Source organism: Typopeltis vanoorti, chromosome 2, assembly GCF_054136105.1.
Source record: "Typopeltis vanoorti isolate ZY-2024b chromosome 2, IOZ_Tvanoo_1.0, whole genome shotgun sequence".
In the NCBI taxonomy this organism is placed as follows: Eukaryota; Metazoa; Arthropoda; class Arachnida; order Uropygi; family Thelyphonidae; genus Typopeltis; species Typopeltis vanoorti.
The window spans coordinates 72564813-72589650 of record NC_143550.1 but is presented as its reverse complement, the minus strand read 5'-3'; the positions used below and the strand labels follow the sequence as shown (position 1 = coordinate 72589650).

The window sequence follows — 24838 nt, the reverse complement described above, 5'->3', positions numbered from 1 at the left end:
CAATAAAAAATAGAGACAGTATTGGAAAACGAAACAGCAAAAATTCTTTTAGACTTTAGAATACAAACTGATCAGCATTTGGAACACGATAGACGTGATATCACAATTTTCGAACATCGACAAGTATGGATATCGCAGCACCCAGTGATAACAATATTAACAACAAAGAACTGGGAAAAATTGCTAAATATCAAGATCTGGTAATCGAAGTTGGCCAGTTGTGGCTTAAACATACCAATGTCATCCCAATAGTTATCGGTGCACTAGGTGCAATTTCCAAACAGCTATCCAACCATTTACAAGAAGTAAACATCAAAGAAGAGACCCCGTATGATTTACAGAAAAAACGGCATTACTTGGACTTCTTCGTGTTTTACGTCGATATCTGACGGACTATGCTTAGATTCTTGGGCAGAATCAGAATTGCTCTGTGTTACCAGTCAAATTGTTGTTTGAAAGATGTCTTGTTTTGAATTTGAATATGTATCCATTATGTGAATAAAATAATAATAATAAACTAGATACTACGTGTTCAGTAGGTCAGGTCATAGGAGATAGGGATAGTGGGATGATTCCGTTATGTCTTTTTTCAGGACCATCCAATTAAATATTTACATTTCCGGTTTTAATTTATTTTTCACTTCTTATGACATTTCATTTTATTTATTTATTAACTTTACACTAGCCCAGTGGACTCTTGAAAAACTTGTGATCCACTCATGATAAATTCATGATTTCTTGCATGCTCATGAATTAATTGGTTTATATTTTGCCAGTTCGAAAACTCCTGATGTTTCCGCGATGCAAACAGAAATGGAAGGGATTTCTTCTTGCTTAATCTGAAAGGGAAAAAGAGTGTTTATTTCATTGTACATCGTAATCATGTTGAGAATCATACATAAAACTAAATCACCTAGTTTAACGGATCGACTCTGCTAACCAAGTATGTAATCTCACGCATGTAATCGTCGCAAATGCTTTGCAAGGGCCGCATAATTTTGTCAACCGAGGATGCTAACATGAAATGCAGAGAAGAATGCTTATTTTGAAAAGACCGAGATGATATATATAATCTTCATCCAAGCTTGATTTGCTTCTTCAGCTTTAAGTAATAAGCTGGTTATAATCCACAAATTCGAGTCCTATCCAAGGGCCTATGAGTTGTGGAAATACCTTCTGAATATGAATGAGGTGCTGTAGAAAGGGCCTTTTGGGACTGCCCGGTTTTTAATTCTAAATCAAGTGCTTTGAGATGTTTCTTCAGTGTTTTGGGGATGACACCTAAAGCACCTATTATTATGAGAACAAATTTCGTTTTCTTTTGCCAAATTCGTTAATCTTCGATTTGCATCTCGCGATACTTTGTAATTTTTTCGGTTTCTTTTTTGTCAATTCGGATATCTCCTCGTACTGATATTTCGATAAACTGTACCCCCTTGTTTTCACTTTGTTCAACCACTGTTGTATCGGGCGTATTACATTCCAAGCTTTTGTCAGTCTGGATTTTGAAATCGTAGAGTATTTTACATTTTTCTTTCTCTATCACCTTTTGGTCAACTTTCTGCTTCAATAATATTTAGATACTTTAAACTCGTACTGTTTACATAAATGCTGGCTTAGCTACATTATCGTGTAGCTAAGCCGGCATTTTGTACACAAACATTGCGTAAAAGGTACACAAACTGAGTACCTTTTACGCAATGACGTAAAAGGTACTCAGTTTGTGCGATTTTGCTACATCCACTTATAATGTCGTCTACCGTTTCTTCCTTCTCTTTGCACAATCTGCAGTTAATGCCTTCATGATTTATTTTTGTATTTTTGCCTTCATAACGTTACTTTCAATGGCCTGTTCTTGGGCTGCAAAAATTACTGACTCTTGTTTCTTTCTTTACTGCCGTTTTTCAACCATTGCTTTCCATGCAATGCATTCTTTTTCCATATTTCAGTTCTCACGTTTACTTGGTTGGTCTTGTATTCCAGATTGGTCTCCGTAGGTTTAAATAAACCCTCTTTCTTTACCTTAATTAGAAATATTTACGTTGTTTGCTGCAGATAAAAATTCAATTTTCGTTTTTCTTCTTCGACAACTTGCTTTACTTATAATAATACTCTGATTCATTTTTGCGTGATAGGTAGAGCCTAATGTCTGTGAGGATTGAGGACATGATGCATTTCATTAATTCTCGAGTTTTTCGGTCTAAATTCTCTGGCTCTAGCTGGGTCCATTCACCAATGCCTGCTAAATATCTCAGAACATGTATGGCCCAGTTATTAATTGCTTTTATCAAATTTCCAGCGTTAAGCATTACCTTAAGGAATTTTCTTAGTCACCTTTTGTATTCTACTCTAATTTTTTCTTTAATCTTAGTGTGCAGAATTTCTGATGCTTCTAAAATTCCCAAATATTTGTAGCTACCTTCGAATTTTATTGCCTTGATTTATTTTGCCATTGAGGCAGCTCGATTTCGTTCAGGTATTGAAATGTTCCTCTTGTTATTCCGACAATTGCACATTTGTCTAAGATAAAATCCATTGATATATCTTGACTGAATATGTGCACAGTATTAAGCAATGATTCAAGTTCATTCTTTGATTTTGCGTACAGCTTCAGAACATCCATTATAAAAGATGAGATATCTTTGCACTTTTTTGTGCACTTTAATAACCATGAGCAGGTTTATTTAAAATCTAGTTAAAGCGATCAATAACAAGATAAGCAATAAAGGAGATAACGCATTTTTATGTTTATCTCCATAATTTCTTCTCTATTCAGAGCCAACATTGTTTTCCAATTTTGCGTGCTTATTTGTAAGACGTTTTGTACGTTTTTGCTAATACTAGGGGCGAATTCTTCATACTTTCTATGCTTGCTGCGCAAGCCCATTACTTGAAGAAGAAGTAATATTTATTTGTTAATAAATGCATGCATTTATAAGCATTCCATTTAGGCTTTTATTTTTGTAGACAAGATGTCTTAAGTTTGCGTGGCAATAATTGTTTCGCGTTATGTAACGAAGGCTGATGCTTGCTCGTCTAGTCAAAGCTACCTTGGCTTGCTCAGTTGTAGGAGCTTCCAGGTCCTTGCTGCAGAACTGTGATTTCATGTGCGCGCATAGCCAATTCAAGACATCTCACTCAGTTGCCTAAACACAGGCCATACACAGTCAACAGTGAACGCTCTAGCCAGTGAGCTTCAGACAGCCTCTTACAAGTGTGCGTGTTGATTGGGAAAATTAAGTTACAACCAACTTTTTATGACGATGTTATTGACCAGTTCACAAAGAAGAACCGTAGGGTAGAATTTGTATTCAGGTAGCTAAAGTGAAAATGATACAATAGCATTTGTAAAATAAATGTTGTATTTGTATGATTAAATGTACATAAATTTCTAAATATATAGTTTTAAAGGATCAGTAATTCATTATCCCGCTAATCAGACTTCGATCACACCTCTCACTCCCTGAATGATAACAAGAGCAAGCGTGAATTTCAAGACTAGCGTTCTCCCTTGCTAATACCTAATATTTCTGTGCATTTTAAAATCCAACTGTGAAACACTGAATCGAATGCTTTTTTATAATCTATCCAGGCCATATGAAGGCTGGGTTTTCTACGTTTGCAATTTTTTAAAATCATTTTATTAATCAGCATTTGGTCTTTTGTGCCTCTCGAATTTCTGCTGCTACCTTTTTTTTGTTCAATTCGAAAAAATGAATTTGCTTTAACATAGCTGTACAATTGTGAGTAGCTTAAAACTTGTTCGCAGGCAGGTTATTGGTTGGAATAGTTCTGACTTTGGGCCTTTTCCTTTATGATCAAAAACGTTTTGCCTGCTATGAGCCACCCTTCTTTGCTTTGTCCTTCTAAAACATGATTAAGTTGGTTAGCAAGTTTTTCGTGTAACCATGTCAGATATTTCTACCATTAGCCATGTAATTCACCACCCAGTCCAGCTGTTGACCAATTTTTTTATCTTTTAGCTTCCTTTTGAAACATTTCAGTTGTCATTTTCAGTGTTGGTCCATTTTTCGTTCTTGAGATTCATTCGTAATTTGTTCAATTCACTTTTCCTTATTATTGTAGTTTTTAGGATTGTACCATAGATTTTATTTTTATATTTTCTTTAAAATTATCATTGCCAGCAATCCATTTTCGTGTAAAATTGGTGCTGATTCGTACGAAACATCGAATTTTACTTGTACTGTTCAATGCCTGCACTATATCTTCTTATTATAACTGCAGCTGCAACTATTTTTTGCTTCAGTTCCACTAATACTTTATCAATGGGTCATGTTCCAATATTTTACCTCTTTATGAGGTTATTTTGGGTTTTCGGGTTTTCCTTAAGGTTTTTCATATTGCTCAAATCCGCTCCAAGTTTAAGAATTTTATTCAACATTCAATGTTTCCACTTTGGTTTTTGAGCCTTACTGCATTTAGGTTTACTAATCTTATAGCCTAACTACGTAGGCTATTGAGTACATAACTTGATTCGTTTGTCCAATAGTTCTAGTTGGAATAGCCATTGCAACTTTATTGGATTCTTGTAGAAGTGCTTTCAGTTTTTGTTCAGTTACTTGCCTCAATACTGGAAGCCTAATTCGTCTTACGTTGTTGTTAATTTACTAGGTAATTTTTGTGGCAAGTTCTTGTTCCTTCTCTGATAGATTTCTTTCAACTATTTCTATATTTTCTACATTTTCAGAATTTTGCACGTTGAAGTCTAGTTCTGTTACGTCATATTCTCAGTCAATTCACGGACAGTATAGGCTTCTTCATACAGATTGAGCTTTCAGTGCTTCAAGCTCAAGTTCACTAATTATCTTGCGTTTGATAATGGAACTACGCTGTTGTATCTGCCTTTCGAATGAAATTTCCGAATTTGGGTGTAGTTCAAACCAAATTTGGAACATTCGTTTCTGAAATCCCCTAATCGAGAGGTTTGAACAGTCGAAGCACTGCATGAGTTGTCGATTTTCAGCCATGCTCCACTTTTTCCTAGTAAAACTTATTGTAAAAATATTGAAACTGATGTGATTTGTGCCGCCGTTGCCCTGCGGTTCTGTACGAGCCTGGACTGTCTACTTCGACCTCGGTCATCAATGGCGTGTGCTGGATGCTAGTACGTTGGTAGACTCGCGGTAGACCCTTGATAAGTTGCCGTAGAGAAGCCTCGGGTTCTTACCACTTGGGCGATAGAATGATCCACCTGACTTGAGCCGACAACACGTCCACTACAAAGTCTCTAAGATTGCCACATTTGCCCATGTTCGCCGATTGTGATACACTGTTGGGTTTACCGTCTACATTCAGTTTAGGTAAGTTTCACTCTGCGTGGATGATGCCAGTGTCAACTTCCCAACACCCTATCACTAATGCTAATGTTTGTTCATTGTGTGTGTGTATGTGTGTGTGTAAACTATATATATATTAGGGTTACCAAGTAATTTTATAAACATGGTTATTTTAATCCTAATCTCAAGTAAGCAAACAGTTGTTTGCGCCTGAAACGTAGGTCAAGTCTAAAGGTGCAACACTCGGACAACTCATTGTAAGAGTGGTAAAGCTCTGATCACTATTCTTAGTATTTTCCATAATATAAAGCACATCTCACGGCAATATGGGTGGCCCCACCCACATTATGGGTGGGGTCACTACCAGACCGGTTTCAACCTTTTCTGAGGTTTCCTCAGTGAGTAGCTATACTCTACATGCTAAGGTTTTAGTAATACAGAGCCTTATCAACTTTACCTATACAAGTTGATAGAAGGTGTTTTTATTTTGAATAATCTATGGAGGAGATATAGATGTAAATAAGTTTATTTTTATTTTTATTTTATTTATTTTTACCTTCGGAATAATGTATATTAGAGTTACCAAGTAATTAATAACCAAGTTTATAAAATTACTTGGTAACCCTAATATGCATTATTCCCAAGGTAAAAAAAAAAACTTATATATATATATATATATAGTTTATAAGCTTTAGGCTTATATCTTATTGGTATAAAGCCCTACCTTCATTATTTTGCTATCTGTCACGTTTGCTGTTATATTTGTTCTCTTCCTATTTGGCAACCCATATTTATAGTAGAGAATATATACAGTTCCACTGACACCTGCAATTGCTCCTATTATTCGAAAAGCAATACGACTGCCATAATAGTTCATAATGCTACCACCTACGAGATTGCCAATACCACCACCTGAAAGACAGATACGAAAATATGAGCTGATTATATGTAATATGTCTTTTTGTTTTACAAGTAAATTCTCATGTTTCTCAACTTTTTCTTCTCATATCAGAACGAAAATTTTAACATTTGCGTTATAATATGAGAAAAATGTATGATTTATTTTGAATTTTATCTGAAATATTGACAGTATTCTGTTGCATAAGAATTAGGATAAAACAACTTAGTCTACTGTAGTATAACGGAAAGTATGGGAAACGTAAATTATACCTGACAAGAAACTATACGCTTGTTTTCATTATTATATAGGTGCAAACTTCGTTTGCACTTAAAATATATTCACAATTAGGTTACTTGTCTAGAGAGGCAATTTGACTCATATCAGTTTCCCGTATTAGCTGATAATGTACAGAAACTTCTCTTCACGGATGTATATCGTGCATCATGTGAGGCGTTACTACCAGACCAGTTTCTACGTTTATGGAAATGTCGCCTTTAACATCTAGCCCGTGGAGATACCGAAAGAGATAATTCAATTGTAGGAGTCTCATTTTGCTACATAAGCAGCATGATGGTATATCATATTATCACAGTACTCCAGCAGAGAAGTAAGTACACTGCCTAATTCAAGCAACAGCTATCTCTAGCTCAGATTACATGCAATGATATGGTGACAACTATTTTGATATTGTACTTTGAAATATCACTTGGTGATTTGAAGTGAGCTGACTCTGAATACACGTAGGCCAGACTTTAAGATATTTCAAGTGCAGACAGTTTTGTTCTTGCTTGAGTAAAATAAGGAGAAAACAAGATAATTTCTTGTCAAGTATAGTGAATTCCTCTTAGTCTACATGTATTTGGAAATGTGACTTTTTGCCACGGAGCAAATTCGACTGAATAAAGCTCATTCAGGTGAAGTAAAAATAACTTCCTGCTGGACAGAGCTGAAGTTCGTCAGAGTGTTGTCTGCAAGAACACAAGTTATATATCCTAAATTAATCTCGGTTTACAGTGATTTTTTGTGTCATTCATAGTATTTTTGGAACCCCTGGCCTTTAATGCCTTTATACCCGTGACGGAAGTGCTCTGCATATCAGATACCAGGGAAAATTGATGTGAACTGAAATGTCTCTATATACACGTAGTCAAGTAGATGCGATGTTGCACATGCAAAACTAGGTGGGGTACATTGGTATGTACCCCACCTAGTTTTGCATGTAGATAGATGAGTATATTTTGTACCAACCAAAGTGTTAAACCAGTCGTGCCAAAAAAGTAACGATATCGTGGGATCCAAAGACATTACTGTATTGACTCGAGTGTTACCAACTCGGCCCACACTACAATATGCACAGAATGGAGACAAGCTGATGAAACCTCCACCCACTAAGGAAACTGTAAAAGATCACGTGGAAAGTAGATGTTCGCCATAAATCAATGGTGAACACCTCGTGCAGGCTAATTGACAAGTGGATTTTCTATAATTGACTTTGCAATACAACCTGGGAAATTATACAACAGTACCTTAGTTGAGCACTAGAGAAGTGGAAATCATACGCTGGTCTTTACAAGGGCTTTTTAACTAATGACGAGGTAAAAGGAGAAGGAGGAGACAGAGTGTTTCAATGTGTAACCTCAGAATTTTTATTCCACTAAACAGATAAACTAGCCAGAAGAACATGCGCAATTAACAGACAGAATATATAGTGAAACCTGTGGAGTATTCATAACTAAACATGCACATGTAACCATAGTAATTAAATTATTTGCAATAAGTAAATATTTCGTCCTAAGTATCTTAGGATAGTTATTTCGAACAATACTAGAAATAACATAAAGTTAGGGATCCCACTATGCGTGCAGTGGCGTGTTATAGAATTAAAATAAATATATCTGATAAAAATTAGATTAATTTAAAATAACATACATAAATTTATTTTGCACAATTAAGATGGCAATTTCCCAGACTTTAGGCATAGTAAGAACGTCATTACGGTTTAAATTGGGTCTGCAACGTAGTTGCAGACCCAATTTAAAACCCAATTAGTTCAAATGGTGAACCATAGGTTCACCATTTGAACCTATGGTTTGGTTTTCAACTCCGTGTTGTGCGAGGCCAGATTTGTGCGGTTTGATAAGACGGATATGGTCTTGATGTTGAGAGATGCGTTTACTAATAAATCTTCCTGTTTGTCCGTAGTAAGACATCCTACAGGAACATGGTACTTCGTAAACCCCAGGTAGCCTCAAAAGTGATAGTTTGTCTTTAGGAGAAGGTAACAAATTATAGATCTGGTTGATTTGGTTTGTAGGTAGCAGCAAGTTTGTATTTCTTCATAATTTTTGACAGACGTTCAGAGATGCCTTTCACAAACGATATGGGAATCCTACGGACTTGTTCTTGTCTCGGTTGATGTGTGGAGAAGTGACTGATGATTTTTTGGTTTGTTTTTGGATTTTATCCATTGAGTATGGCTGAAGTTTTGATGATTTCCAATTCTTGGTTTAAAGATTCTTCGGATGAGCAAAATCTGTGTGATCTGGCTACTAATGATTTAATGATGATGTCATATTTTTGAGCTGGATGGTGAGCAGATGAATTGCGAATGTAACGACCTGAAAACGTCGGGTTACGATAGACAGAAGTGGAAATGGAACTATCTTCTTTTTGTTGGATGTGTAAATCCAGAAAGGAGAAACCTTGTAAAGATTCTTTTTCTATTGTTAATTTGATGCGAGGATGAAGAATATTGATTTTATTTAGAAACAGGTATAGTTCTTGTTCAGAATGACTCCAGCCGGCAAAGAGGTCATCAACATATCGTAGCCAAATTTTTGGTTTAGGTTCAAACGTGAAATTTTTTTCTTCAAGATGTTCCAGATAAAGGTTGGCTACATTTGGTGATAAGGGAGAGCCCATTGCTGTTCCTTCCTCTTGCTTGTAAATTTTTTCTTTCCATGTGAAGTATCTTGATGTAATAACAAATTTGAATAATTCCACAATATCGGATGGAAATTTTTGAATTAACAAGTCTATTGTTTCCTTGTGGGGAATATTAGTGAAGAGGGAGACAATGTCGAAACTAATTAGCAGGTCTGTTTCTGACAGTTGATGCACAATAATAACCTCTTTTTCGTTAGAAATCCTAATAAAGGTTACCTGACTTGTTACTTTGTTTGCAGTTTTTGCAATTATGATCTCCGTAAATGATTTCGTACTACACCTAAATTACAAATCTTTCCTATAATTATCCGCCAGAAAGAGATAAAAGCATCTTGTTGACTTGGATAATAAAAATATCCTCCATACCTACGAGTGTTCTGAAAGTATGTACTCGGAATGATGATGTTTAATGTTTGCCTTTATGTGGTCTGCTATTCCAATGTATTAATCCTGAAGCTTCGAATATTAGCCCATAACTTTCTGTCTTATTATTCTAGCTTCAGTTCGTTTTGGCTAACTTACTTTAACTATAGAGTGTTCGTGCTGTTTAGGTCAGTTACCGAAGAATTAAATATACTGCGTGCATTGACCATTCGTGCATAATGTTTCAAATTTCATCATAGTGGTTGAACAATTCAAGGAAATGAAAAAATATTCATGTTTTATGAATGCTGAGTACAATCGATATTCTGTGAAAATACATTTGAATATCTGTTCTGAAAAACTTTTCAGAAACAGTAGGTGGCCTACTTTATTTTTTAAATGCAAATCCACATATTAAGGTTCTCTATAAATCTATAGTAAACCTTAATCCACTCATAGTAATAAATACACTATAGTATATTTATTACTCTCAGTGGACAACGGATGAAGTAATATTCTCCTTGCTCTACAGAATGATATAATTTTCAAGCCACTTTAGGCCTCCAATAAACAGAGTAAAGTTCTTGCATGCAGAGAAGAAAACGATCTCAAATATGAAACTTTTATCATCTCCTTGAATATTAACTTCATTATTTAATACACCTTTCAGATACGTACCAATGAATATTTGTGGAATTAAAGTCTATAATCTTACCAAATCCATGATAAATAACTCCTAGCATGGCTATTACGGTTGCCAACATGCCATCAGGAGACAATTCACCACCATAAGTGACGACTGTGACCCAGAACATATGATAAGTAATTGGTTTCAATATTTCAATAATTAAAACCCAAGACGGGTTAACTAAGAAAGAATATCCAACACAACGAACGCAAAATCCAATTGCCCCTAAGAAGATAAAAGTGACGTGTCCAAATTTCTTCATTAACGATTTCGATGCTAGCAGTAACGGAATTGCTAATAATCCTGTGACAGTGCTTCGCAAGCCTATAATGTACTTTGGGGTATTCAAGTCGACAAGAAACCAGGTCGAAAAGGGTCCAGTAAATCCGCGAACTACACCAAAGAATAACAATCCCACTGCCAGTAGCCTAACTTCTGGATTTTGCAGCGCTTGTAAAGCTTTAGACGACATCTTCTTTGCAGGCGGTACGACTTTAAGATTGAGGATGATCATCATAGCTAATGTAACCAGTACGAACAAAATGAATAAGCAAAAAGATGGATAGTATTCAACTTGATCACTATTTTTACTAGCAGCATCAATCAAAAATCCTGAGAAAGGTGTGAAAATCACAGTAGCTAAAGAAGCCCATAATCTTTCTCTTCCGAAATCTCCATGGACTTGTTTGGTGAGTGTCAGTATGCTTGCATCCAGTAATCTGCTACAAATCGTTCCACACATAATATACAAAAGATATAAAACGAAAGACAGAACTACAGTAACCATTCTATCTTGCCACATGTACTGACACGTGGCTGAAAATAGCTCGGACATAGTATCTTCTTGAAGACCTTTAGAATCGACTTTACATGATATGGTGCAGTTTTGTTGCAAAACGAAAGGAAATGGACATTGGGTCTGATTCACAGGTACAGCATCTATGTATGTTAATTCCATAGCAAATATACACATGTTCTCTTTTGGTTTCGCATAGTCCATCGATATCAGCCTGGAACCATTCACAAGTTGAGACGTCGTATTTAACAGTGCCATGAGATTACAAGAGAATTCGTCATTTCCTATGCATATATCCTGAACCACCTCGATATTGTTTGAAAACTCATTGCACTGCAACTTGCACTCAGATAACCTTAATCGCACAGTATTGTTTGATTCATTCAAACAAGTTGTACTGTTCCCAATGAAGTAAAAAATGCGGGAGTTTGTGCAGAAATCGACTGAAGTGTTTTCGCAAACCGGAAGTGGAGAAGCAGGAACAAAGAGCAAGGCCACTGAAATTGCTATGGCAGTTAGCATGAAGAATATAAGAACAACTCTATATTTTCCCATCTTGTCCACAACAAGGCCAGCCAGAGGAGGTCCCATTAGTGTTGGAACTGGAACTAATGTTAGTATGGCCGTTGCCTCACTAATGGTTATTCCTTTGCGTTTAAGATACACCATGAGATAAGGATCGAAGCTCGATGTGGCTGAAAGGAGAGATAGGCGTCATGATTTGGTTTACAGTAAAAATAAATACACAAATGCGAAAAGAAATAAAAAATTCAACTGAATCAGAAAATACCATTAACTGAGAATATATCATTAAATGAGGTTAATATAATTGTGTAATTTTAGTCTCTTACTTGGCTCAATATTTAGAACTAAAAGCACACAGTATATATTTGTTGGTCAATTTTAATTTAATCGGCTAATTTATATTAGCAAATAATATATTTCTAACTGGCATTAATAATTCGTCATTGTAGGAAATTTAATGTAGTTTAACGTTTCTGATGTCTCTTAAAATGTTTTGATTCTTTATATTTTCGATTTCAATCATGCACTTTGTTATAGGAAAAATTTGTTTAGAGGAAAATTATTTCCTCTAAAATGTTGATTATGTGAAAATGTTGTTGATGAAAGATAATAAAAATTATGTTTCTAGTCCGAAATATTTCGAAGTATCATATTTTCATAAACGAGCTACAAATTTTGACATAGAGGTTTCTTTTTTTTTCTGTTTTAAAAGTATTACTCGATGGAGTTCTGTTTAAAAGCGTATATTTGTTATAGACAAATACTTATTGAAACAGATCGAAAGATTGCCAACTGAGAACTGAATGCTGGGCAATATAAAAACTGTATTATCTATTATCTGTAAACAGTTATATATACGTGTATGTGTGGCCCATTGGGGAACTTACAATAGATTTTTTTCATAATTCTGTTTTTATTAGTACAACAATTTGCAATGATAATAGTAATTTTTTGGTAGAATCGCCCAAATTGAATTGCAAAACTTGACATTATATCACGTAAAATTACAAAATAATTTCAAAATGCTAGAAACAGTGCATATATCAAAAACGTCTCTAGGTTCAGTTAGTAATAATGAAAATATCCCAGAATTCAATTATGAAAAAATGTTATTGCGTTCTTTTATACTTATATACTTTGTTGTTGTTATGTGCATGCAGTCATTTCCGACACTTGGTGATCTTGTCAACATAGACACTACGGATATAATTTCTTTCTCCTGACTTTGGTGATAGAAAAAAAATTATTCTGTAATTGGAGAATAAGTGTATTAATTTCACTTAGAATAAGTTTAAAAAAATATACCGTTAAATATAATCCAGCTGTAACCAAAATTAAAATACATGGGTAAAGTTCAGGCATCCTTTCTAGAAAATTACATTTAATTATATGCTGCCAGAGGGGAGTTATTGCTTTGTATAATTTTGAAATCATTGCTAAGATAAGAGATGTGCGAATAATCCGATCAAAACGAAAAAATAAAATGGCGAAACAAATTTCGGTTGGAATTTATGTATCGAATATCCACATCAATGAAATTTCTAGAAAAAGCTCCGAAACCCGTATATTTGAAATTTTAAGACATGGCAAGATTTCAACACTCTTCTCTTCTGTACTTCCTAAATGAAGATCACAATTATTCTCACCAACATTTCGTGAGGTACAAGAGCGGAATTTTTTAATATTATATTCATGCACTTCTACATGTTTTTAGCAGCTCCAGGGACAATCTGTATTTTTCTGTTAGAAGGAATGTTATTGAGCAATGTTATCACTCTGATAACGTTGTTCAGTAACACTGATATGTAAATAGAGTTAACCAAATATGCGAATCTTGTTTTTGTAAGTGTTCATGCATCTCCGAACACTACGGAACTAATATGTAAACTACTTTATGGAGTTTACCTTTTTAGGAAGTGCTATACTTGATGGTGACTCACTAATTAGAAACCAGCTCCATGTGTGAGAGATGTACTTAATTTTAGAGGAAATCAAATCTTTTCATATTAGCAATTAGACGTCTGTAAAAAAATACTAATAAAATGGAGAAAAGAAAGAAACGAAAAACAGAACGGCACAAATTTCCTCTATTACAAGAAGAAAGATGAAAAACACATAAATTACGCAAAAGACTAAACAAATAATTTAACATAAAACACTTATATTTCGTGATAAGTATGTTATTATACCATCAGGGTGAACACACAGAAAGAGCTCACAGTTACATCAAACGGAATGGAAGGAGCAACACACTTTACACGGTGTTTTCATTCTGCCGCTCTGGGTCAAGCACTGATACTCTTAGGAACCCGAAAATCGTAAAAACGTGGCTAGAAACAATCTTAAGAGAGTCCGAATTAGCAATGAAGCGCATATGTATATATATATATATATATATATATATATATATATATATATCATTTCATTTCAATGACTGATTATACAACTTTATTCAGTTTTATTGTTTTAAAATATTCTCTTTAGAGTCTCTTCTTCATCCCCGTAATCAGCCTGCGTTCAATTTCCAATTGGCTATTCTTATAATTTGTTTATAATTGAATTAATGGCTATGCTTATAGGTTATTTATATGTGTGCTAATTGCTATGTTTATTGTTTCCTACAGGTTACTAATATTATCATGTCCCTGGATAAATAGCAGCAGAAAGAAAACATGCCTAAAGTCAATTATCATTTCATTTTCATCACTCTGTCCGTTATCTCTGGGTATTCACTCTGATAATGTGATGAGATACTCATCGTGAAATAAAAGTAATTTATATTAAATGCTTTATTTTGTATCTTTCGTAACTTATTAGTATGTTATGCTAAGCTCGCCATGTCTGTGAACGTCCTTGGAATTAATAATCAGATTCGTATGTTACATTGCGATCAATTTAAAATGTCAATACGTAATTCTGTAGAGCGCACTTAAGATTCATAAGGTTACAGATCAAGGTTACATTTCCGATGTAACTCTGCGGTAACCGTTTTTTGGATAAGTTACTAAAGGGAATCTTTACTTTGGAAATATCGCGTTTTCCACAGCAAAGATTTTTGAAATTTAGATAGTAGCATATAAATAAAACTTATGCTCACCCGGACATTTGAATAGGTTCTTTGATTCTGAAAAAGTTCAGAATATTATCAAACTCATGGAAGTGTTTGAGAAACGAGTTTAATAATATTCCTAACCTTTTCAGAATCAAAGAACCTATTCAAATGTCCAGGTGAGCATAAGTTTTATTTATATGCTACTATTTAAATTTCAAAAATCTCTGCTGTGGAAAACGTGATCTTTCCAAAGTAAAAATTCCCGTTAGTAGCTTATCCAAAAACGTTTACTGCTAGATCCATTTCAATTACATCTGAAATGGATCTAGCAAGGAAACATTTCACAAATCTAAACAAAAATCTTGCACAAAGTTTTAAAGGCTTATAGGTTGTTTATATTTGTGCTTATAGGTGTGTACTTATACACAACGTAAACCGCTGACTATTCAGCTTAGATAAATAGGTACAAAACGTTTCTTGTTTCACCCCTACCGAAGATGAAATGAATGAGTATCTAGGTGTCATACTTTCCCTATTATTCCAAAGAAAATTCCTAATGCTGATTTCATGCTTCAGAGAGAAAGTAATTTACATCATATACCTTCTTATTCAGATAACAAATTAACGTTTTGAAATAGCTCATATTTTATGGAGTGAAAAATTATCACCTTATGCATTAAGAGGTCGAAATAGAAAGCTCTGCACTCATTAAAACACACCACAATATTTAAAGACCACAAAGGAAATTGTACATTTATAATGGATTCATATGAATATAATTATGAGCGCACCATCAGAATATAATCAGAATATAATCACAGAATATAATCTTAAGATCAACATTCTTCTCATCGTGAGCTCAGCATCGGAATGAAATTATGAGCTCAGATTACAATTATATTCCGATGAAGATCATCTTAAGCTCAGCATTCTTCTTCTTCACCGCGATCCTTCTACCTAATTGATTAAATTAGAAATTAGTTGCTAGACGAATTATTCATCACCTAGCAAGCCATATATCGCCGTATACATTCATTCATCCTTTTATCTAACCTTCTCACCAGTATAACAAAATTCACCCTCCTATACATACTGGTCACTGAATTAGAAACGTTTTTTTAATATCCTGTTGGACATCCTTTAGCCAGAGTTACAGCACACATGCAGTTTGTCACAGATTCAAAAAGTGTTGAATTGAATCGATGTCTACAACATACCAGACAGTCATTCATGTAACTCAGATTTGACGGAAGAGGGCTTTGCTCCCAGATTCATTTTTCTACCATATCCCATACATTCTCAATGGGCGTCATATCCAGGCTTTGTGGTTGCCAGGGAAGATGGTGGAAGTCACTGTCATGCTTGTTGAACCCACCGATGAACAATTCTTGCAAAATGGACAGTAACATTCATCCATGTAACAATCGTCACCTGCTGGATAAAAAGTCAATATTTTAGGATGGAGTTGATTGGCAACAATGTTCAGATCCCATTCTTCGCAGAAATTATTCCGTATAGGCATGCAACTGCCAATACCGATTGAGAGTTGCATGCCAATCGGTATATATGTGTAAATTAAGGATTAAGCAGAATTCATTTCTAAAATCAAAAGTCTCCACGTTTGCAGCTCTGCCATAATGGTGAACTTTGATGTGGTTTCGTTCTGATATAACGTTCAGCTCATTTCCAGGGACTTTCCAGTTGAAAAATTCTTAACTTTATAAAGGGTGTCATCGAAATCTTTAGCATCATCTAGTAATGGATTTAATATATTTACTTGTGATTTGGTTGGCCCTCTAGTGATGTATTTATAGGTAGAACGATCGCGAAGAACAATGCCAATCTTACTGTAATAGCGGCATTTAATTATTTGATTATGATCTGCGCGCTGGATGCTTATCGTGGCATAAAATGTCTACAAGCAGGTGGATGATCGTGTCTTTCGTCCACCTTGTCACTACTGTTATTCAGTTCTTTCATGGAACACTTGGAGGAACGACCGAACCTTTACTACTATCAGTCCTTGTTCCTCTGTTTTTTTTGTTACCACAATGAAGTTTTATCTTTTCAAAATACTCAAATGAAGAATTCGATGCATTGTTTGTTAAATCAGCAACCAGTTCCCTATAATATTATTTAATTACAAAAGGAATAATGGATTCCTTTTCCTGGGTATACTTGAGTAGGAAGTAAGGTATAATCGGAATTCTCAAAACTCTTATCCAGAACGCTCTTAGGCTAGGATTATAATGTACTAAAGACAACATGATACTCAACAGTTACTTTTCATTCTTGAATAACTATTCCATTACTGATTGCATTCTTGAATAACTATTCCCTTACTGATTGCTCATTATCAAATATCAAGAGAATATTTATTCGTTACATAAAGGGCACTAGCCCTTTATGCAACGAATTCATTAATGAATAAATACCAAAAGGTTTGAAAAAGTGAATTCTTGGAAACTTTCAAACAAGTAAAAGATTTCTAAGATGCTGTCCACTAAATAGAAACTTTCTCTTTTGGATCAGCTGTAGTATACCACATTCCTTTGCCCTGAAATTTCTCTTGTTTTGGTCATACTGTAGATCCATCGATCAGAATATATGAATTCAGAAGTACTAGTCTTGGGTCTGATTGAGAATATTGCTAAATGTATAAACAACTGGAACATGTTAAACTCGTAGGTATTGTTTAATTTAATTTTTTCTATTAGATGCTTTGCTGGCTTTCATTGGTTACCATCATCTTCAGGAAGATTTACAAAGAGCATGTTTTTAAAAGCATCAAATTATTTGCCTTTTCAAATCAAAAGATGGTGGACAGTCAGTTGATCGTCACTATCTTTCTGGTTGTACAGTAACAGATGTTAGAAAAACCTTTTAGATTTTTTTTGTATGTCCCTTGTAAATCTTCCTGAAGTTGATGTCAGCCAACTAAAGAGAGCGAAGCATAATAGAAAAATTAATTAGTTTGAAACGTACGTGTTTAATCGTGCCAATTGTGGATATAATTGATAAAACCTCCTGGTGGTTGTTTTTAGTCATTAAAAGAGTCCACTGTAGTCGACGACTACTTCCTTGCATAGCAGCTCACCACATATGTTGCAGGAAGTCGTTAGGCGTTGGATGTCATTTGATCACTTGTGTGGTCGGCAGGGCTAAATCACTAGTAAAGACTTTCCATATGTAAAACAAGGATTTTTTTTCACTTTATCTGCTTCACTTAGCAAGAAGTTGAACTATTGAAACATAGCAATTGAAATATGAAGTAGAAATGAAAACCACTTTTGCCTAAACTCGGGATGAACTGTAGTAGGGAAAAAATACGAAAGACGCGAAAATGCTGTTCATATATTTATAAACCTGTTGGATTTTTTTAAAAATATTTTTAGTTAATTGATATTTTAGTGCATTTTCTAATTGCATTTGTTCTCTGTACACCATTCTCTGTTTAAAATTCGAATTTTCTAGATTTAAAATTGTTCAAATAATGTTTAAAATAATAATTGTGCAATGACTGTTTAAAGTGCTTTAACGTTGAACACGGTTTAGAGTAGTTTTCAAAGTAAAGCTATACATTTAAAACATTACCTGCAAACCAGCAGAACAAAATTATTTTCGCAGGTATCAGATCTTTGTTAGGCCTCCAGTACTCCCATTTTGACTGTTTTTTCTGGTCCATTTCCACCAATGTTTCCTTTAGATAAAATTAATGTACAATTTCAACTCACATTTCATAAATCTCTTTAAAAACATCAGTTATATTTTATAGGCTTTGCGAGCAATTAATCCTTTCATTAATTATTTTTGCAACACTAATATGCAAAACGTTTAGCAACGATAGCGAAAACACTGAATGTAACAGGGGAAGTGACACTAACGAATGCCTATATTGAAAAAACTGAAGGATAGAGTTCTGCTCCTCTATACTAGCGTTCATCAACCTTATTTAACTTAGAGTGCCACAATTGTTATGTGAATAATAATAAAGTGTTTATATATGTAAAAGAAATGGTAGTGCTAGTTGGTACTAATAATTTAAATGGTGAAAAACATAGTATGAGAGAAGATATGAAAAGGGTCTGTTGGAAGAAGCGAGAAAAAAATGTGAAAGAGTAAAATTTGTAGGATTACTACCTAGATATGATAGTACTGAGTTAAGAAGGAGGGCGATGACAGCAAATGATTTCACGCGCAGGCTATGTAGAAGATATGGATGTGAGTTTTTAGCCTTGTGGTATGTATTTTACGGCAGAAAAGATTTGTATAAGAATGATGGCCTGTACTTGACTTCATTTGGCATCAGAAGCCTGGAGAAATTACTTTTTGGTATGAGACTTAATGCAGAGAGTCGGGGAAGCTAGATCATCAATTTTACTATTTTACGGAATGACAGAAGAGTATGAAAGTTCAGCTATGGTATACAAACGTCACATACATAACCATGTATGTGGTTATGTATGTGACTTTATTGAATACGATGTGGCTTAAGATTGTTGGCATTAGTGAAACCTGACTATCAGAATCATATATGGTAAGTGGGATCGAGTGTAACGGACATACTATTTTACGGAATGACAGAAGCGATATTAGTCATCTGATACTGATGATATCAGATGACTAATATCTCTTCTGTCATTCTCTTCCTTAAGTCCAGTTAGGGTAGAAATATATGAAAACAATAATGGTAACTATGTCCCATGTAGCGATGAGTTTGAGTCTATTTGTTGTGAAGTGGAGGTTAACAGAATGAAATATATGGTGGGGTGTTGCTACAGACCTGGCAGCTCAGTTGTAGGGGACGAAGAATTGCATCGCCAATTTAGCCTTATGGGTACTAATCGAATGATCATTCTGGATCATTTTAATTTTCCAAACATTGATTGGGTAGAAGAGAAATCTCATGTTCAGAAAGAACAGGAATTTATTGAATTGTTGCGAGATAACTTTCTCAAGCACCATGTGAAAGAAGGAACTAGAGGTCAAAGAGTGTTGGATTTTCTCATAGCGTCAGAAGGGATCTCTGTCAAGAATATAGCTATTTTACCACCAATTGGTGACAGTGATCATGCTGTTCTTTCTTGGGAAGTATCTACTTGTATTCAAGCTCCGATTAAATCAGGCTACATGATGAATTAAAAAGCTGGAAATTATGATTAACTTAAAAGAATATTATGTTTGGTCCCATAGTATCAGTTACTGAATGGAAAAAATGTCAGCAATGCATGGGATGTTTAAAAACTTGATTGAATGAGGCGGTATCTGAATGTATTCCTAGTGATCGAAGAGCAAATAGGTTGGGTGTGAAGTGGATATGAAGCTTTATTAAGTTAGAGATACGCAAGAAGAAGATGACGTGGAAAGAGTATCGTGAGAATAAGAGTGAGAGGAGTTATGAAATATATAACGCTCAGGCCAGAAAAGTAACGATTATTGTGAGAAAAGCTAAAACGGAGTATGAAAAGAAATTGGCAATTCAAGCTAAAGACAATCCAAAAGAATTTTATCGTTATGCCGCAAGCAAAAGAAATAATATATGTGGAAGAATAACTTTACTGAATGCAGATGGTACACGAGTGTCTGGAGCTAAGGAGATTGTTCAGTTAATGAGTGCTCACTTTGCTAAGATATATCAACTAGGTGTTTGTATCATGGTGCATAGTGCTACTGCTACGTTGGATGAAGAGTTAGAGGTTCATGAAAATGAGGTTGAAGAACTTTTGCCTAACCTGGATAAGAATTTGTCAATAGGGACAGATGGAATATCAGTCAGTTTGTTAAAGGAATCTTCAGCTGAATTGGCTAGGCCTTTCACACATTCGTATAACTTGAGTCTCAGCTCAGGAATGATACCACAGGAATGTAAGGAATGTATGATAGTTCCATTACACAAGGGTGGTGCAAAAACTGATGTGTCTAACTACCGACCTATTAGTATTTATGGTGTGGTAGTGAATATTTTAGAGAAGTTAGTAAGAACTCGGATACAGAATTGGGTAAACAATCATTCTATACCCTGCAAGGAACAGCATGGGTTTACTAAAGGAAGGTCATTCTTAGAATTCCGCTTATTTCTTTTTTCATTTTTAGAATTCCGCTCAATTTCTATTGTTTTGTTATATTATTTTAATACGATCTATTTTTTTTAATTTATTATATAATTAAAATTATCTGATTTTAAAAAATAAATTTTGCTTCTTACCTCAGAAGTGAAAAATGCGGTGTTGTCTTTTTTTAAAAAAAAAAATGACGTTATTACCACACACTTCCAAAGACTGCGCTGCATCTATTTCTGTGGAGTTTAGTAAAAAAAAATACTTTATCAGCTACGATGTCATCGTTTAACACTTTATTATGGCACACACTCTGTTTCCTCCGAAACAGTGGTGGTCAGGGTCACATGCGCAAGAACTATTAAATGACGGAACATGTGTATGAAGTGACGCTTCACATTTTCAATAATTATCACAGTGCATTACGCCACCTAGGCAAAGGAAACGCAAAAGATTACTGAGTTTTCTAATATGTAAAATCAGCTAACGCCTTTTTTGTTCCCGTACTCCTTTCTGATATGTGTCTTTGATATTCGGTTTGATTATGAAATATTTGATATTTTTGATTTGAGTTATTTATTTGTAAAAAAATGGAATTTTATACCTTTGATAACAAAACTGTCTTTTATCATCCAAATAGAAACTGTATTCATCTTGTGTTGCATTATAATGAAATGGCGCAACAAAAATACACGAGGTAAAAAATAATATAAAATAAAATAATAAAAGCTTAAAATGGATATACCAAAACTGAATAACGGTATCTCCAGGAGCAAGAGTCACAGCACAGGAAGAATAAAAAGGTGGAAGATATCAATATAATATTCAGTGCTGTTTTTCATTGGGCTTCATCACAAAAAGAGACAGTCAAAATTAACAGAAGCATTAGTCGGATCCACTATGATAAATACCATTTGATTTGATAAATGTGTTTTAGATTCCGTACTCCAATCATTTTAAGGGTTGCTTTGCAATGATGACGAACTTTGTGCTACAAAATTCTGTGAGTATGCAACAAAATCAAGAATACTGAGGCTACCATGCCATGTGGGCTTTCAAAGATTTTTTCACCACTATCATTATTTTTCAATTAAGCAGTTTCTCGAATTTTGCAATTGTTCTGCAAACCCATTGATGGATGAATAATATGGAAGCAGTTAGTGTTAAAGATAGATCAACACTGAATCTTTGGACAATGATTTCTGGGATATATGCATTTTTTTTTTTTGCAACAAATAGATTTTAAAAAGTCCAAGACTGTAGGTGTCATGTATATAGGTGTAGATTGAAGGTAGACAGGATTGAAATATAATAAGTTCAAGGTAGGTTCAATATATGGTAAGAGTTGTCAGGACTATAGTTTAAAAGTAAATAGTTGAGAATTCGTAGGTATATAACAGCAGAAACAGATATATCATTATTTAAATTCTGCAGATCTTGTAGTGCTGTAAGATATAATACCATAACGATGAAGCTACACCACAGGTTTATTACGGTTTTTATTGTAAACCGAAAATTATACTGACCAATATTTAGCTTCTAAAGATTTTTATTAGCATTTACGATCGAATGATATTATGAAAGAAAAAAAGTGATAGCACACTGTTCTTAAAGCAAGGTCAAGGTCGTTTGCTATCTTAATTGTTTTTTATTATCTGTTTATCTATCATCTGTTGAGGGATATCTTATATATTATATTATATTATTATTATAATATAATAACAATATAATTGTTATTATATTATATTGTTATATTATATTGTATTATAATATAATAAAATATTATATTATTATATATTTCTGCTGATTTCGTATATCGGAAAGTCATTTTGAACACTTGCAGATAATTTTGAAAATGTGCTGTCAGATTTTTGATCCTATAGTGTTTGTGTCACTGAGACCAAGGATTTTAAGCTTATTTTTTGGAATTATGCTTTCTGCCTGTGCTGCAAGTTAATTTCTACGCTAGCCCAACAGCGTAAACGGCTCTATCTGAAATGTGAAGTTTTTCTAAATGTATGTAGGTGATGAATAAGCTTCCAATGACAGGAGTGTAGAACCACTGTGTGTGTGTGAGAGAGAGAGAGAGAGCATGTGTGTATGAGAGAGAGAGAGAGCATGTGAGAGAGAGAGAGAGAGAGAGAGAGAGAGATATCATGTGTGTGTGCGCGTGAGAGAGAGAGAGAGAGAGGGGATGACATGATTAAGAAAGAGAGGGATCATATATGAAGAGAATTGCTCTCCTCTAGACAATACGGAAAATTTTAAGGTAATTTTACTTGAAAGGAAGAGAATAAATTTGTAGCTGCTGAGAAAACAATCGATATCGTGTGGATCAAGAACACCAAACACGATCAGCTCCAGCCATGAGAGATTTTGTGAGTCAATATATATATATATATATATATATATATGGAATATGGGAATATATATGGGAATAAATTTTTAACTTGGGTATATTGTATATTAGGATAATTAGGATAACCAAGCAATTTTATATGCTTGGTTATTTTAGCTCCTAATCCCAAGTATGCAAACAATTAAGTTTGCGCCTGAAACAAAGTTCAAGTCTAAAGATGGTACAACACCTGTGCAACTCATTGTAAAGGTGGGTAAAGCTCTGATCACTATTCTTAGTATTTTCCCATAATGTAAAGCACATCTCACTAGAAGATGTATATATACTGCAATGCATTATGGGTGGGGTCACTACCCAGACCGGTTTCAACCTTTTTTGAGGTCTCCTCAGTGAGTAGCTAGACCCTAAATACCAAGGTTTTAGTAATACAGAGCTTTATCAACTTTACCTATATAAGTTGCAATAAGGTGTATTAAGCTTTAATAAAAATCTCTGGAGGAGATATTGATGGGAATAAATTTTTAACTTGGGTATATTGTATATTAGGATAACCAAGCAATTTTATATGCTTGGTTATTTTAGCTCCTAATCTCAATATCTCAATATTAATGTCCCCACGAGAGAATCAATGGTGGTAGAACGTGTCTACATCATGTATTCGGGAGAACTTCAAGTGGAAACAAAACTTCAAGCAGTAGTTCAGCGCCAACGTCTCGCGGTTCACTTTCCAATCGGTATTAATTCGTTTGCATGTATAGCACAGAGACAGTACAACCGAAAACATTCCCTATACAACAATTATTGACTCCAGAGTATGAAACGTAGCTTGATCACTGTCTCCTGGGAAGATTTATACGACGGAAACAAATGTTGTTCTCGTATCATAAATTTATTGCAATATTGAACAATAAAATACAAGACTCGATTAAAGTTAAAATAATAGACAAAATGAAAGAAAAAAAGCCCTCGATTACACAGGAAATCAGAGTTTTTATTCTTTCGTTTTGTCTATTACTTTAGATCCGCAAAATCAATATTATGAACACAGTTTCTAGTACTATAGCAATCTAATATATCATAAATTAAAAGAAAGTAAAAACGAATACTACAGAAATGAATTCCTAAAATGCCAAGGAAACTTCAGAAAACAATGGAAGTTTGTGAATAAATTAAATGGCAAAGATACACGCAAAGAAAACCTCCCCATACTTAAAGAAATCCATAGAAAAAGAGAAAATGGAGACAGAGGATTAGGATTCAATAAACATTTTGCCACGGTCAGTGAATGCATTCTGAAAAATGCTAAACCCACCCCTCAGAATTACTCTTTCAAGAGACTTGATAACTCCATATATCTTTTCCCCACTTCTGAAAACGAAATGAAAAGTGTTATAGCTAGGCTAAACACAACCAAAACTTGAGGATACGATGGTATTAACAAACCTATTGTGAACGAATGCCAAATGTACATTATGGAACACCTAACATACATTTTTAAGTTATCACTGAAGGCAGACTTGTTTCCGACAGATTTTAAGAAAGCCATAGTTATACCTATTTATAAAAAGGGAAACAAAAAAAAATTACAGACCGATTTCCCTTCTATCGGTCTTTTCGAAAATATTACAGAAATTGGCAAAAAATTAGACTCGTGAAATTTTTGGAAAAAAACAATTTCTTTTCAATGAACCAATTTGGGTTCAGGCAAACGTTTAGCACAGAACACGCTTGACTGAACTTCACAAATAGAGTTTAAACCTCCCTTCATAAACTAACGTTAGCAGTATTTCTAGATATACAGAAAGCTTTTCACTCTGTATCACATGAAATTTTAATAAAAAAATTAGAAGTTATT

At 34.3% G+C, this 24838-nt stretch overlaps 1 protein-coding gene across 1 annotated transcript; it reads right to left on the bottom strand.

Annotated features, from left to right (window-relative positions):
* Positions 1–722: 722 nt before the first annotated feature.
* Positions 723–20808, bottom strand: LOC150109167 (uncharacterized). The gene is made up of 4 exons (XM_090405912.1): positions 20774–20808; positions 18163–18268; positions 6022–6209; positions 723–839 (listed from the first exon to the last, which is right to left on the bottom strand). Exons 2-4 carry the CDS (start codon positions 18251–18253, stop codon positions 747–749), a joined length of 372 nt encoding a protein of 123 aa, XP_090262038.1. The 5' UTR covers positions 18254–18268; positions 20774–20808; the 3' UTR covers positions 723–746.
* Positions 20809–24838: the final 4030 nt, after the last annotated feature.

What these genes read in the sequence shown, in the direction of transcription:
- LOC150109167 (XM_090405912.1), bottom strand. Translation starts at nt 18,253, where the DNA reads ATGGACCAGAAAAAACAGTCAAAATGGGAGTACTGGAGGCCTAACAAA. An exon ending in TTTGTTCTGCTGGTTTGCAG is followed by an intron (nt 6,210 to 18,162) that starts GTAATGTTTTAA and finishes TCTGTCTTTCAG; the next exon opens with GTGGTGGTATTGGCAATCTC. An exon ending in CAGATAGCAAAATAATGAAG is followed by an intron (nt 840 to 6,021) that starts GTAGGGCTTTAT and finishes TTTCCCTTTCAG; the next exon opens with ATTAAGCAAGAAGAAATCCC.